Genomic DNA, 17,060 nt, shown 5'->3' on the forward strand with positions numbered 1-17,060 from the left:
AAATGAAAAGGTAAATAAGAATATATTACTATGTCAAGGTTATTAGTGTCATACTAGATTGGTAGCCACTGCAACCAAGTCCCTAATGAGGCTTAATTTTTTTCAAATCTTAAAAGTTAGTCCTCAAACCTTTAATTATTGTAAATACATAAATTTAAATTTTTCTCTACATCCTTTTTTGAAAAAAGAAATTGAAGGACCAAAACATAAAATACTAAATGACAAAAAGAAGAAGAAGAAATCACGACAATTAATTCAAAGAAGAGATTTAAGGTTTTTTGTACTTATATGGTAATCATCTACATAAATATTTATTGGCAAAATAAAAAGATCATTAATTAATTTTTAGTATTTAACCTTATTTCAAAAACATTGTATGGATTTTTTGCAATATGATGTTTATATAATTTTTTAAAAATGATAACATTCTTAAAAGAATAAGTTTCATAACTTAATTCAGCAATGATCATTTATTTTTGGAGATATTATATATTTGGCTTGTAAAATTGTTAATTTTTGTTTTCTACTTTAAGTTTTCCCCTTTTGATAAGAGTTTATTTTTCTATTTTTTATAAAATACTTTTAAAATGCATACTATTGTAGTTTTAGTTCTATTTAAACATCTACAAGGATTTATTAATTGAGTGCCTTCAATTTTCAAAGTTCAGAAACGTGTGTAGAGTAACAAATTCAATTAAACAACAATCAATTATTCAAAGTTAAGAAATATTTGTTTCAGGTCATATTTGACAAAGTTAATTAATATTTTTTAAAAAAATCATTAAACAAAAATTTAATTATTCTAATTAAAAAAATAAGAGTACAAGGAAATTTGTACAAAAAAAAGGGCATGGACCATAAGTAATAAATAAAAAAATTAAAGGAAAAATCTTGTAGGGTTGCTATATGATTTATACTCTTTTTGCTTCTTCTTTTTTATACATAAGATTGAAGATTTATTGAAATTAAATTGTAAAAGAAACCAAGCGATCTTGTATTTAAAATTAAAATAATAAAATTTTATTCATCTGTTTAATCAAAATTACAAGATGGACTTCTCCGTCTAAAAACGAGCCTATGAATGACGAAACCAAAAGAATTCCAGATGGAAGTCCCTATCTTCAACATCCGGGTGCGCTCATTGTCCCAGAAATTATGGGCTTAACGTTAGAACACTGGGATTTTGCAGGGCCGTCTGGTCCGCTATATGCAACTTTAATGTCAGCAAGCTCCACCTTCTCACATGGGAAGCCGCTGCTGCAAGCAATCTGCACAACAACCGGAGTTGCGGAAGTTCCCCTTATATTCTTAAAACTAACACCACTGATCTTCACTTTTGATGGAGCCTGCAAAAGAAAAAAAGAAAGAACATTAAGACCCCAATAGACTTTTAGTAATCTCCATAGCACTAAGGAACATAAAAAAATTAATATGCTTGTGTAGGCGTTCTTCAGAATTGCATTATGGATCTAGCATGATGCAACCAATTATGGAATGCAGTGCACAACATGTTTGCTTCACAGTCAATACTATGAATTGCGTTGAAACATTTTTTTTCATAAGATGTAAAAAAGAATTTGATAAATTGTGGAGTGTTTGAGCCACGAATTGGATAAAATATTGTCAAAGTAATTTAGTACTGTGAAAATATCCTTATGGTAACAGAAAAAGCAATACCTTTAGACTGCATTGGTTCCATGGGCAATACACTTGATCTATGATGACAGGGTTTTGGACATTGTTCATGACAATATCCTCAAAATGCATGTTAGATGCGACACCACCGTATAAAGCTGGCCAAGATTTTATTCTAACGCCATTTGTAGTATCTGAGATGGTGCAATTCTTGACAAATATTCCAGAAACAGGTTTCTCATTGGGGTATTTCCCTAAACTTCCAACACTGATGCCATGGCCAGGTCCACATGTTACTCCTGTGATATGTAGTTCTTCGGTGCCATCTCCCACGGAGATACAATCATCGCCTGTGCCAATTTTTGAATCGATAATGTAGATCCCAGTAGATTGGCCGACATGGATTCCATCGGTGTTTACACTCTCACCAGGTGCACTCACGGTAAAATGCTGGAAGGTGAGGTTTTTGCACCCCAAGACGTTAACATGAAAGTTCTTGCTATCTAGAGTAGTTATATCTCGGACTAATGCATTGGTGATGAAATCGAACCTTAAATTCTGATACATGTTTGAAGCAAACAAAAAGCAAATGATTAAAGAAACTTTGGTAGTGCCATAACATATAATTAAAAAATAAGGAAATTAGGCTTCATAATGGTGATTAGATTACCATTGGGAGGCTGTCACAATCTTTATCTTTCTGACATGTACTTTTGCTCCACGCAGCCTTTCCCTGCCCATCAAAAGTGCCGCTTCCCGACAATGTAAATTTATCAACGTGTCCGAAATTAACCCAATGCCCTCCTGAGAACTGATTTGGGTCAACCGGTGCCTTCAACATGCCATCAACTTGGAGCTCAATCGCAGCCTTGCAAGGACCTGCTAGAGTCAATTTCCGTAACGAGTATGTCCCACTTGGAATAAGAACTTTGCTGGGGTTTGTTGAAGCACAAGCATCTTTCCAAGCATTGGTTAAAGCCTAAAAATGGAAAGAGAAGGGAAATATTTAGAGAGGATCAGTAGGTCTCAAATTCGGGTGTTATAAGGAAACGTAAATAAGTTCTGACTCGAATACTATATATTCAGCTATTTAAAAATCAAACGCATGCATGCGAGAAAATATACAAGATACCTCTGTGATATCTTTATCGGAACCATATTTAGTCACATCGAAGACACCTTTTGATTGGGCTTTAGCAGTTGATGCTAACAATAAAAACAGTGAGAATGATATTATTGCTGAGGAGACAACTTTCAGGCCCATCTTTTTGTCAGCTATGCTGCTTTCTTTCTTCAATACTCTAGGAAAACGAATGAATTTCTTAATCTTCCATGTCGATCCTTTATACGGCGAGAGGGGAATTCAACACCACTCGTAAATTTATCAAGCAGTTGATGAATTTTATCCATGTTTGTGCAAGGTTGTAGCTTTGCCATTCAATGTCATTACTATTATTAGCTTCTCTTGCAATATAGCATATCAAAATGTTCTAAGAAAAATCTATATATATCGAGCCTAATTTCATGCAAAGATTTGTTTAATTCAATAAAAATTCTTCAATTTTTGAATATTAGCTTTCCATTATTGGCATATATACAATTAGAGTAAGCAATACATACCTAATATGAGTCAAACCCTATTGAGATTTCTAGGATTTAGTTTCTCCAAAACCTTCTTGTTATTGTTTTTATTACAATCATTTTCCGGAGAGAAGTGATTGAGAATAATGGATATTCTGGAGATCCTATTGTATGGACATATATATATCAATCACCCTGTCCATAGAAGCCTGAATTTGATGGAAAGATTTGTTCAGTTTAATAAAAATTCCTTTATTTTTGAAGATTTTGTTATTGAAGATGCTGTTTCCATTTTATTTTATTTTTGCCCTTGATATAGTATATAATAAAACTTTAAATAACATCAGACTTTCTAAATTATCTCTCTAATCTATTAAAAAGACATTGACAAGATTCTAAATATGCACACAGAAAAACACTTGCTAAAAGAACAACAAAGTTCAATTATTTTTCAACTCAATGCGCAAAGATGAAATTGAAAAAAAAAACTAGAGTCAACTCTAGTTAGCATGTCAAACATACAACCACAATTATGAGACTGAGATAACTCAGTAAAAAACAAATCAAAAGAATATCATGAAGCCTGATTCCCAACAAATCCCATGCAAAATGGTAGAAAAAAGCAATTAAAAAATAACACAAAAAAAAAACATGCAGACCCAGTTAAGCTCAGCAAAACCCGCTACCTAGATCAAGCAAATGGAATAACCCAATTATAATATCAACTTAATCTTGAAAAATAAAATTAAAAAATGATTGAATTAAAAAAAAGACTTGAGGCAATCTCATGGCTTAGACAATGAAATTAGGTTAACCTGGTAGAAAGAAAATAGAAGAAAAAACAAAGCCTAACTTCTTTTTTTATAAAAAAATCAATTGTCGAATGATGAAATTGAAAAAAAAAAATCAATGAAAAAACATCAACCGTAAAAAAAAATCGATATCAACTCAAGTTAACTTTTCAAACCCTTGACCCGTCAAATCAAAATCACCGTATCGGGAAAAACACAAAACTCAATTCAAAACTAACCACTTGGTGAATAATGAAAATGAAAATAAAAATTAATTTAACAAAAGGATCCAAAACCAAAAAAAATAACAATCACAAGAATAATGTTTAAATTTGAAAAAATTAATGAGACAACAACTTAAAATTTTGGATTGAAGGGTGAAATAAAAAACAAATTACAAAACAACTCAGAAGAAAAAATAGCAAACAAAAGAATGAAAAACATATTTGAAATGACAATAAAATGAGAAGAAAATTGTTGCTACCCAATGTTTTGCCCCCTTTTTTAAAATTTAAAATAAAAAATCTACTTTCAACGCATAGTTTTTAACGCACTCTTTGAGTCGAAGTTGATGTTGCTTTTTTTTTCAAAAGTCAAAAACACAAAATAAATATAAAAAATAGAAAAAATGCATTTATATTTTAGTGATCTAATTGTAATTGTGGAAATGAGAGAATTGATTTTCAAATTGGAAACCCTCTCACCAAGCAACCTAAATTTTAATCAAATGGTCCACAATCGATTTTCTTAATCCAAGGGTCCATATTTCCTTGCTTTGCCTCTCATTTGATTTAAATCTCTACCACTGGATTTCAAGAATTAATATCTACTACTCATTTTATATCAATCTCACATCAAGGACAACTACAATTAAACAAGCAACTAGGCATATAAATTTCTTCCAATTAGACATACAAAATTCAGTTATTCCTTAACATGTTCTTCCAAACACATATAAAAAGTTCTAACAAAACTCAATAACAATGCTATCAACATCTATAGTTTTGCATTTTTATGATCATAGTCATACACGTATTATATCACATAAACATTATCGCATTTACATTAATTTTTCGATGTATACTTCCTTTGCATGAGAAGTCAAATACATTCACAGTAATATTCAACTTTAGGTTCAATAATTCTCCTTAAATTTCCCAAATTTCAACAACATAAATGCTTAAGTCAATATACGTAACATAATACATAATGAAACTCCTTTAAAATCATTTTCTTTATAAATATATACGTTAATCTATCACAATATCACTTAACTACATACAATTCTACTTCATGCAATGTAACCACTCATTGGTCGACCATTGCGCCTTTAAGGATCCCATGGTTTTCTTCAGCATTTCTTCCTAAATTAATACCCAACTCAACTTAATCTAACCCAATTGATCAACTTATAGTCAATTTACATTTCCCCAAAATTTCACTCTGAACCCAAGCATCAATCTCATGATATCAACCTCAATTGTTATCTTTTCACATGAAATTGCTAGGTCAGGTGTAGAAGTCTTAACCAAAGATACACTACCAGAAAACTAGAGAAAACCAACGGAATTACCGACGGAAAGATTTCGTCGGTAATAATTACCGACGGACATAATTCCGTCTCAAAATCTGTCGGTATATACCGACCATTTCGTCGACGGGGTATACAGTTTGTCTGGAAATATGCAACGGCTTGGTGAAGTCAAGCGATTTTACCGACGGAATTACCGAGGGATTCAAACTGAGATAGCCGTACAGTGACGTGGCACTTTCACCGACGAAAGCACCGATGGAATCACCGACGGAATGAATCCGTCGGTGATTCCATCGGAAAAAACCATTATATACCCACCCATCTGCCAACACTCTCTTCCTCTGTTTCTCCTTCTTCTTCTTTCCCATCCCACCTCTCCCCTCCCAAACTACAGCCAACCTCCCTCCCATCCCAACTCTCCACTATTCTCAACACGAGCACTCAAGTTAATTTCTTATATCTTGTACGTGGTCACAATATCCGTTTCTTGTAGATTTTATCATTTTTTTGTAAGTAAATCTATCATTTTTAGTTTTAATATTTAATTGTGAATTTTATTGTTGTAGTATATGTATTTTGTTAACGTTTGTACTTGTTTAATTGTTATTTTTCAAAGAAACTTGTAGTATGAATGTATAATTTTTTAGTTGTTATAGTTTGTTTTAGATTTTGTCAAATTATATTTGTTTGTAAATTGTTGAAATTTTGTTTGAATTACACCGAATTAAATGTATCATTGTGATGAAATAAATAATTAATAGTTTGTTTAACGAGTCTTGTTTAATTGTTATCAATTCTATTTCAAAGTTGTGATTTCTGTAAATTTATATATGTATAAATTTGTATGTATGAACGTTGATAGTTGATAATTGATAATGAATATTTAACATAAGTGTTGTTTTAGTTTGTTGGATAATGTCGGGGAAAACAAATATTTTTATTATGTTTTATAGAGGTTCAATAGAAGTCATGGATGATCGTTCATGGATGTATCGGGACTCACCCCAAGGATTGCGGAGGATGGATTATTGTAACGGTGTCCAGGGTTTTATTAATTTCGCAACATCTATTTCGAGGAATTTTACTGATGGCGGTATTAGGTGTCCATGCAGGAAGTGTAAAAATTTAAAGTTTCTACATCAAGATGTTGTAACGATGCATCTTCTAACCAAAGGGTTCATGGAAGATTACCTGTGTTGGTATGCTCACGGAGAACTATTTGTTCCTGATGAGAGCATGGAAGAACAGGTGGTTGGGTCAACTTCTAGTGCTAGCAACATGCATGAAGTTGGAAATGAGAACAATAATCCTTACAGGAATATGGTTATGGATGCAATGAGAATGAGTGAAGGTAATGTCAGGGAATGTCCAATCGTAGAAGAAGAACCTAATGCAGATGCAGCAAGGTTTTTTGATCTGTTGAGAGATTCTGACGAACCATTATGGGATGACTGCACGAACCACAGTAAATTATCAGTCGTAGCATAGGTGTTCACCATCAAGTCAGATCACGGGTTGAGTGAGGTTGATTATGCAAGATTATTAAATGGGCGAGAAGCATTTTACCTGAAGGGAACAGGCTGAAAAAGAACTTCTATGCTGCCAAGTCCATGATGAAACCCCTCAGTTTAGGATACCAGAAAATTGATATATGCCCTAACTTCTGCATGTTATACTACCTTGAAAATGCTGAGATGACCGAGTGCATGACATGCGGGCATTCCCGTTACAAACCCAGAACTGGTAGAGGGAAGACTCCCATGACATATAAAAAACTTAGATACTTCCCAATCACACCTAGACTGCAGAGGTTATTCATGTCACCAAGGACTGCTGAGCACATGACATGGCACCAATCACACCATGAGGTTGATTGAGTGATGGTTCATCCTTCTGATGGTGAAGCCTGGAAACACTTTAACAGTATGCATCCTCACTTTTCAGCTGAATCAAGGAACGTGCGTCTTGGGTTGTGTACAGACAGATTCAACCTATTCGGGTCATTTGCTGCTCCTTATTCTTGTTGGCCGGTCATACTGACAGTTTATAACTTGCCACCGGGGATGTGTATGAGGCCGGAGTTCATGTTTTTATCTATGATCATACCAGGTCCGAGCAGTCCGGGGCAGAATATAGATGTTTGTCTTCGTCCGTTGATTGATGAGTTGACGCAGTTGTGGTCCTCTAGAGCTTTGACTTATGACATCTCGAGAAAACAAAATTTTGTTATGAGAGCGGCTTTGATGTGGACTATCAATGATTTCCCAGCTTATGGAATGGTTTCTGGTTGGAGCACGCATGGAAAGCTAGCATGTCCATACTGTATGGAGAACAACAAGGCATTCACGCTAACAAACGGGGGTAAAGCTTCTTTTTTTTACTGTCACCGTCGTTTCTTGCCACATAACCACAGGTACAGAAAGAACAGAAAGGATTTCTTTGTTGGCAGAGTTGAAAATGATGTTGCACCCTCGCGTCTTTCCAGTGAAGAATTATTTGATGTTGTGTCAGAGTACGGTGAAATTGTGTTTGGTCTCCAATCAGGTAAGCAGAAGTTTCCTGGTTTTGGTTTGACCCATAATTGGGTGAAGCGAAGTATGTTTTGGGAGCTTCCTTATTGGAAGACCAATCTTCTCCGCCATAACCTTGACGTCATGGACATTGAAAAGAACGTGTTTGAGAACATTTTCAACACCGTCATGGATGTGAAGGGGAAGACAAAGGACAACATCAAGGCTAGATTGGATGTAGCGCTGTTCTATAACCGTAAAAATATGGAGTTGGTTTGTGATGGGTCACGGGTCGCAAAACCAAGAGCAAGCTTCGTGCTAGAGAAAAACGCACAACTACTAGTCTACAAATGGCTTAAGAGTCTGTGTTTCCCCGATGAACATGCCTCGAACATATCAAGGCTGGTTAATACGGAGGAATACAGATTATATGGAATGAAGAGTCATGACTGCCATGTGTTTATGCAAACACTCATCCCATTAGCTTTTCGTGATTTGTTGCCAAAGGGGATATGGGATGCACTAACGGAGATTAGTCATTTCTTCAGAGATATATGCTCCAGCAAGTTGAATGTTGATCACATTGAAAGGCTTGAAAAGAATATCGTCGAGACAATATGCAAACTTGAGATGATATTCCCTCCATCATTTTTTGACTCAATGGAGCATCTACCCGTACATTTACCGTTTGAGGTAAAAGTTGGAGGACCGGTCCAGTACAGATGGATGTATCCATTCGAGAGGTTAGATATTACAGTTGCTATGACATTTATAATTAAATGTTTTTATTTTTATTTTAATGTTTTTAATTGATAATTTTGTATTAATATATATATATATATATATATATATATATATATATGCAGGTACTTGTTCAATCTTAAAAAAAAGGTTAAGAACAAGGCGCATGTTGAGGCGTCAATATGTGAGGCGTATATTGTTGAGGAGATCTCAACATTTATCTCATACTATTTCAAACCTCATTTGAGAACGAGGATAAACCGTGTTCCACGGCATGATGATGGTGGTGAAGTGCATTCAAGTGGGAACTTGTCAATATTCTCCAATCCTGGACGACCCACACCTAAAAATGTCGTGAGGGGAAGATATTTGTCTGAAATAGAGTTCAGACAAGCACACAATTATGTCCTATTTAACTGTGATGAGCTGAGACCTTTTATTAAGTAAGTAGATGTTCGACTTAAACTTTGTCAAGAGTGTACTATTTATGTTTTGTGATACCATACACTCATATAATTTGGAACAACCTTGCAGGCAACATCGACGATACTTACTGTCCAATAACTCACAGCTGACCGAATCCCAGATCTTTCAATTACAAGATGAACAATTTACCACATGGTTTAGAACACATGTAAGTCCTATCACAAACTCATTATCTCTTGCAATGTAATTAATTGTAGTCAATGTTACATAAAATCCGTTTATTGATTATTGTTGTATTTAATTTACAAGTTAGATTTATCAAATGGGAGGTAATGCTGCTATTTCACTGTCTTTACTATGTCTGGGCCCTGAAAGAAAAGTCAAGTGCTATAACGGGTATTTTATCAATGGATATGTCTTTCATACTGAAGAATACAGGCATGGAAGAAAGACATACAACATCGGTGTTTGTATTAAGGGATCGACTTCTAATGAGTTTGAAGTTGACTACTACTGTAGATTGGAAGAGGTCATCGAACTGCAATATCATAGCGAGCAAAATAGAGTGTTTTTATTCAAATGCTATTGGTATGACACAACTGATAGAGGAATCAGAGTAGATCCTCACTATGGTCTCGTTGAAATCAACTCAAAAGCTAAACACCGCAACGTAAACAACGTCTTTGTTTTCGCAAAGCAATGCCAACAAGTTTATTACACATACACCCCTTCCTTTAGAAAGGACCGATCAAGAGTTGATTGGTTATCTGTTTTAAAAACAAAACCCAAGGGTCGTGTCGAGGTTGTTCAGGATGAGAACGAAGACACAAGTGTGATAGATGAAGTCTTTCAAGCTAGTGAGTTGGTTGAACCATACCGAGTTGCTCCGTCGATTGACTTAGAAGAAAATTTGAATTTTCATGTTTTCAACGATTGTCTTGTTGATGTTGACGCAGAGGAGTTGAATGTTGTTCTGAGCTCTACTAGTGGAAAAAATAATGTTGTTGAAGAAGATGATAACGAAATTAAAGAGTGCGATGAAGCTGATGATAACAATTCAATAGAGGACGAAGATGAAAATTCCGACTAACTAAACATGTTATAAAGCCTTATTTTATAATGTAATAATTTGAAACATGAAATATTTATTCTTCTTTAATGGTCAGCCCTTGTTATTGTGCTGTGTGTGCTGTAAGATTGCAATTCAAGATTTTATGGCAGGGTTACATAAAAAAAATAAGAAAAATTTACGGTTTCACCGACGGGTATACCGACGGACTATAACCCGTCGGTATTTCACAGAGAGTTGCAAAAAAATTACGGGATTGTGCCACAATCACCGACGGGTATACCGACGGACAATAACCCGTCGGTATTTCATAGAGAGTTGCAAAAAAATTACGGGATTGTGCCACAATCACCGACGGGTATACCGACAGATTTACGCACATCCCGAAGCGCATGCATGTCTGACACGTGTCCGTCTGCACAAATACCAACGGCTTTACCGACGTAAAATACCAACGGAATCACCGACGGATTTACGCACATCCCGAAGCGCACGCATGTCTGACACGTGTCCGTCTGCACAAATACCGACGGATCGAAAAGTCTGGCGGGATTTTTGAACTTTTTTTGGTGCGCATTTCAATTAATTTCCGACGGTATTACCGATGAAATTTAATGCCACCGACAACAATTAATTTCCGTCGGTAATACCGTCGGAAAAATTGCTATATATAACCCCCCCATCCCCCCACTTGGTTCATTTTCTTCTCTGCTTCCGTTTCTCTTCTTCTCCATTTCTCTTCTCCTCTCGGTTTATATTTAGCTTTTAGAAGGGATTTTATTGTTTTGGTGGTAGTTTTAAAAGGTATGTATTCTTTTTTCTTTATCTTTGTATTTTTTTTATTTTAATTATGATTATTTTTTTTGGTGTTCTTTGTTTTGTGTATTGTTTGTAGATAAAATCTTAAATTCAACACACTATTAAGGTAAGCATTTTTTATTCCCAAATTTATTTTGAATTGATATAGTGTTTTTTAGTTTTGTGTATTGTTTGTTTTGTGTTTATGTTGTTTTGTGTAGTGTTTTTTAGTTTTTTAATTTTATTTATTAATTTTATGATATTATTGTTTGTATTGCTATAATTGTTATTGTTGAATTTATGTTAAAAATGTTAATTTATATATATAGAATTACATTTAATTAGTTTATCTTAATTTAGGATATTATTGTTTGTATTGCTATAATTGTTATTGTTGAATTTATGTTAAAAATGTTAATTTATATATATAGAATTACATTTAATTAGTTTATCTTAATTTAGGATATTATTGTTTACATGTCATTGTTATTGCTTATTGTTATATTTTTATATTTATGCGTACACGTTAATTTCTATTTTGAGGTCCATTAGGGTCGATCGTGTTAGGAATGATATTGATTTAGTTACCTTTTGCTTTTGACCATGTAATTATTTATAAATTAAGAGTCTTGTCTCCTAAAACATGAAATGTAATATTAATCCGTAAATTTGAATGTATGACTTTAATCTAATGTTTGTAACTTTAAGTACCAATTTAACAATGAATGTTCATAGTTGAAATTGATTCTTTTACTTGAATATCATTATATGATGTTATTGAATAAAATGTTGTGTTGATGATAATGAGTTGAGTTGAGATCCAGGATGATTGGATCGGGATGTGAAATAAAATTGGAAGTGTGATATGATTTTGTCGATAACTTGGGACCCCCCAGTATAGGGGAGACTCTGTCGAATTTTTTTTAAAATAATCGAAGTTAATTATGTAATTATTCTTATAAATTTATATAAATGCGTAGAATGAAATCTACAGCACGTCATCAGAAGATGGTTGCAGCTAGTTCTTCTAGCAGCGAGGAGGACGTATCCTTAGGTGCTGATCACGGAGAGGAATCTACGCCAACTTGTGATGCTGCCTCTTCTAGCGCGGTTTCATAACACAGAAGCGGTGTGCCTTCACAGCAGGGTCAATTCAACCGCAAGTACCAGGCACAATGGAAGGATGACCTCTCAATGTAAGTTTGTTTAGGTTTTAGTTTTTTTTTATATACTTATAACATAATTTATGAACAACTAATTAATATTACTACTTTTATTTAATTTCAGGTTCACAAACATTGAGGCTGTAAGGACTATAACATTGGTGTTTAAATCGTCGATGGAGATTCCATTGTTTCAATGGAGCCAGGTTTCCAGACATCCTGAGTGGAAACCTAATATCGATGCATGGTTTAAGCGATTTCAGGTCGGTGTTAATTTTTAATTTCCAGCTTATTTTTAATAAATGATTTTTATAATTTTATATCTTGTACTATTTTTATTTTATATGAATTATTTATATATACAGAACAAATTTGAGTGGGATAGGGCGGACAACAATGTTGTGAAGAGGGTATGGGAGAATCACGCGGCAACTAGGTAACATCGAAAATAATATTTATTTTTGTTTTATAATTTTATGTTTTAAATTCTAATTTGTTACTATGGAAGTAGGTTGCGTGATTTTTGGTATGACACCCAAAAAAAATCAAAAAAACATGCGAGGGATAACGGTCTTGAAGGATGGAATGAGGTGGCGGTTTGGCAGGAATTCAAACTGCCATTCATCTCGGGGGAAATATGGACGACATATATTGAGCACATGACCTCAGAGCGGTTCTCACGGCGCTCACAGTCCAGCGCCGACAACCGGAACCAGCAAATTCATGGTTCGGTGACCACGCACACTGGCGGATCCGTCCCATTTAGCGCACATGCAAAGCGGATGGTAAGATTAATTTTAATGAAATATATCGTTAATTAATTTGTCGTTCCTTATAATATATTTAACTTTCAACCTATTTTTTCCTTACAGGCTGCGTCTCTTGGACGTGAACCGAGTCCAATGGAGCTGTTTGTAGAGACGCATGTGCGGAGTCAAGACCGCCAAAAGGGGGTGCAGCAGTTCGTGGACAACCGTGCTCAGCACTTCGTGGTATGTTCGTTCATTCATTTTATTTTGTAAGTTATTATTTTCTTGAATTGCATCTTGAATTGCATTTGATGATTTTTTTACCAATGGAATTTTCAGGAGACCTATAATAGCCGATTGAGGGAGAGATATGGGGACAATCCGTCGACCCATCCAGATTTCGATCCAGATTTGTGGATGGAGGCGGGATCGTCTGGTGGACCCGATAAAAATCGGGTCTACGGGCTCTCCAACACTACGGCTGAAAACTTGCGTTCGGCTCGTAGTGTCTCAACTGTTGGAAACTCTCCATCAGTATCGAACACCTAGTCTGAGGAGTTCATTGCGTTGAAACAACAATATCAACAATTCTCGACGAATTATGATGAGCTCCGTCAAATAGTCATGGAGATGAGATCAAAGATGGGTGACGATACTTCTGCAGCTTCTTTTTGGCCGTATGGTCCCGGGAACAACTAGCCTCCTCCTCCTCCTCCTCCTCCAGCTCCGCTGCTATTCTAGTTTAATTTTGTTTTTTAAACACATTAAATTTGTAATGAATATTATTTAACATTACTTTTATATTTTTAATGTTTAATCCAATTTTATTTGTTTATTAAGGTTTTTTACTATTAATAAATTATTTTTTTATATATTTTAAATACATACCGACGGCTTTACCGACGGATAATTTCTGTCGGTATTTCACAGAGAGTTGCCAAACAATTACCAGCCATGCTATAATTACCGACGGAATCAATCCGTCGGTGATTCAATACAGACGGATTTACCGACGGATAATATCCATCGGTATTTCACAGAGGGTTGGCAAACAATTACCAGCCATGCCATAATTACCGACGGATATGCCGTCGGTAATTACCGTTGAAATTGCAGATGGATTTATTTCGTCGGTAATGTTCCCGCGGGAAAAATTTTTTTTGGCGCGCGCGTATCCGTCTGTAAGACCGTCGGTGGGTGTTTTTTTTTATTTGCGACAGACTTAGCAACGGAAATGGGAGTTACCGACGACTGGTATACCGACGGATGTATTCCGTCGGTAATGATTTCACCGATGGATTTCATTCCTGTCACCGACGGAATTAGTCCGTCGGTAAAACTGTTTAATGATGTAGTGATAATTGAGTCTTCGAACCCTAACTTTTCAAAATCTTCCATATTTTCCCCTTTTTTCCTCTTTTCTCTTAACATTCTCTCTCTAACTCAATCTTTTCTCTCTTTGGTTTTTTTCAATTCCAAGAGTTGATGTGTTTTTATCTCTGAAAACACTCTCTAGCCTTTAGAGGTGCAAGAATAGAAGAAAAACGAAAAGTGGTCTCCTTTCCCAAAACAACACCCCGTCAGTTTTATAAAGCCAATAATCAAAACGGTTTGACTATTTTGAGAAATGGTCCGACAGGTTAAGCAAATAGGTCTAGCTGTTTCTCAAAATGAATGGACCATTTTAGCTCCTGGAAAATTTGACATTTTGGCCAAAAACCCTTTCTTTTTCCATCTTCTTAACACTTTTTTCCCAATTTATTCTTTTCATTTTTTTTCATACCATTAAAGTATAATTCCAATGATTTTATTTTTATTTTTTATTTTTATTTTTATTTTATTTATCCCGGGGTTTACACAAAGAATTTCGTTCTGGTTAAAGAGAATTGTCATATTGAGATTTTAGGTTAACTGAGCTATAAACAAAGATTTCCGTTCTAGTTAAAGGGGATCGACAAATTGAGATCTTAGGTTAGTCTAATAGAAGACAAAGATTTTAGGTTCTGGTTAAAGGGAATCACCGAATTAGGATTTCAAGTTAATCGATCTGTGAAACCAAAGTTCTAGTTAAAAGAAATCACTAAGATGCAAGATTTCAAGTCAACTGAGCTGAGAGCAAAAGTTGTTGAGGAGGCATTTGTTGACCAAAATAGTTGAATTATAGTTCTGGTTGAAAATGATTGTTGGGAAGATAGAGTTTTAGGTCAACTGAACTAAAACTTTGAGAAGATTAAGTTTTGAAGAACAATCTTTCTGTATTTACAAACTTACAATGAAAAGCACTTGATAAGTTTTTACTCTGTAAGAATTATAAAGAGACGGCATTTGTTACTATTAAATTTTGATCCACTTTTCAAAATGTTCCGGGGAAAAAAAAAAACCCAGAAAATATGTTGACATAATTGCATCATTTTCAACGTCTTTCCAAATAATTTTAAATAAAAAATATACTATCCATGCATTTAGTTTTTAACGCGCTTATTGTATCAATATTAATGTTGCTCTTTTTTAAAAAAAAGTCAAAACACAAAGACAAATCAACAAAGAAAAAAGAAAAAAAATGCATTTATATTTTAGTGATCTAATTATAATTTTGGAATGGAGAAGACAAATTTTAAATTTGAAAACCCTCTCACCAGCAACCCAACTTTTAATCAAATGGTCCACAATCAATTTTCTTAGTCCAATGACAGTCGTTGATTCTTCCACCACCAGAATTGCCTCCTTGACCTCTCTACTATCAATATCATCACCATAAGCCTCCACCTCGAGTACCACCAGCAACTCTCTATAAAACCAAAACCAAAACCAATGGCAGCTAGCACCATGTCCACTAAGTGAAACAAGTCCATGTTCCAGTCATTTATGAAAGCTTTTTCACTATCGCTTTAGCTTTCCACCCGACATCACTCACTCTCTCTCTCTCTCTCTCTCTCTCTCTCTTAAAACCCATCTCCACTAACGCTGGGTGCCACACAATCCAATTTCGATCTGACCCCAATATGACAACCTGATCATATCCACGATTAGAACACAATACCAACAACCTACCCCTTTCTTGGAAATGGCAGGTGAAGGTGAAAACTAGTATAAAAGGAAATCATTTGGGAACTAAAGAAAAGAAAATAAAATGAACTGCCTTGTGTGATTTTGTTTTTTTGTACGTAATGGTGACACTCACCGCCAACACAAGGATAAGAAGAGTAAAAAACGTTCTAGAACCAACTTTTTTCTCTCTTCACGGGCGACAACACGTGGGTTCACGCACCACCATTCGCGTGGAGAGTGAGACCAACGCGTTGCCATTGTTCCTCGACTCCCGAAAGCTTCCTAGCACTGTTCTTGGGTTCCCAACAGATTCTCCAGATTAATTTGTGAATTTTGGGAGGCCTGTTTTGTAGATTCTAAATGTTTAATGTGTGTGTGTGTTTGAATTATTTTTAATTTTGGTGATTTGTAAAAATATAATTGTAGGATGTGTGAGTAAAAACTATAATAAAAATGAAGGATATGCGTGTGTTTCATTTGCTTTCTATTACCTTTTTATTTTGTGTTAAATAGACAAAACAAAAGAGAAAAAAGATGAAAAGATATATATTTTTTTATTTTCCTTAACCAAATGTTTTAATTGAATATGGTAAAAAAAATCCTTAAAATTATTTGAGCAATTTTTTTAAAAAATGTGAAATATTTTTGCATTTAAAAAAAAGAATATATTGCACGGATTTTTGTAAAATGCCAAAAGATTTTGGCCTGTATTTTAAAAACTATTAATAATTTATTTTTCGCAAGAAGAATATATTATTCACTTGTAATATAAGGATAAAAAACCTAAAAGGAGTTAATATAAAAATATTATAAGGGATAATAATTTTATTTTACTTACTTTAATATAAGAATCTCTAAAAGAATAGATAGGGTCCCTAGTAACCACGAGGAGGGCACGCCAACAACTTATAGAGATCAACGCAAATCCTGAGGAGATGAGAGACAAAATAGGAAAAGAAGAATAAAATATCACCGAGGAATGCAGTGTTTAGCCATCGGAGGAAGCTGCACGCAC

At 34.5% G+C, this 17,060-nt stretch overlaps 1 protein-coding gene across 1 annotated transcript; it reads right to left on the reverse strand.

Annotated features, from left to right (window-relative positions):
* Nucleotides 1-992: 992 nt before the first annotated feature.
* On the reverse strand, nucleotides 993-2,940 carry LOC18108396 (exopolygalacturonase). Its single transcript, XM_006371304.3, has 4 exons — nucleotides 2,768-2,940; nucleotides 2,306-2,614; nucleotides 1,678-2,193; nucleotides 993-1,346 (listed from the first exon to the last, which is right to left on the reverse strand). Exons 1-4 carry the CDS (start codon nucleotides 2,897-2,899, stop codon nucleotides 1,122-1,124), a joined length of 1,182 nt encoding a protein of 393 aa, XP_006371366.3. The 5' UTR covers nucleotides 2,900-2,940; the 3' UTR covers nucleotides 993-1,121.
* Between the last annotated feature and the right edge of the window lie 14,120 nt (nucleotides 2,941-17,060).

The sequence above is a fragment of the Populus trichocarpa genome, chromosome 19 (assembly GCF_000002775.5).
Source record: "Populus trichocarpa isolate Nisqually-1 chromosome 19, P.trichocarpa_v4.1, whole genome shotgun sequence".
Classification (NCBI taxonomy): Eukaryota; Viridiplantae; Streptophyta; class Magnoliopsida; order Malpighiales; family Salicaceae; genus Populus; species Populus trichocarpa.

What these genes read in the sequence shown, in the direction of transcription:
- LOC18108396 (XM_006371304.3), bottom strand. Translation starts at nt 2,899, where the DNA reads ATGGGCCTGAAAGTTGTCTCCTCAGCAATAATATCATTCTCACTGTTT. An exon ending in ATTGTGACAGCCTCCCAATG is followed by an intron (nt 2,194 to 2,305) that starts GTAATCTAATCA and finishes AACATGTATCAG; the next exon opens with AATTTAAGGTTCGATTTCAT. An exon ending in GGAACCAATGCAGTCTAAAG is followed by an intron (nt 1,347 to 1,677) that starts GTATTGCTTTTT and finishes TTTCTTTTGCAG; the next exon opens with GCTCCATCAAAAGTGAAGAT.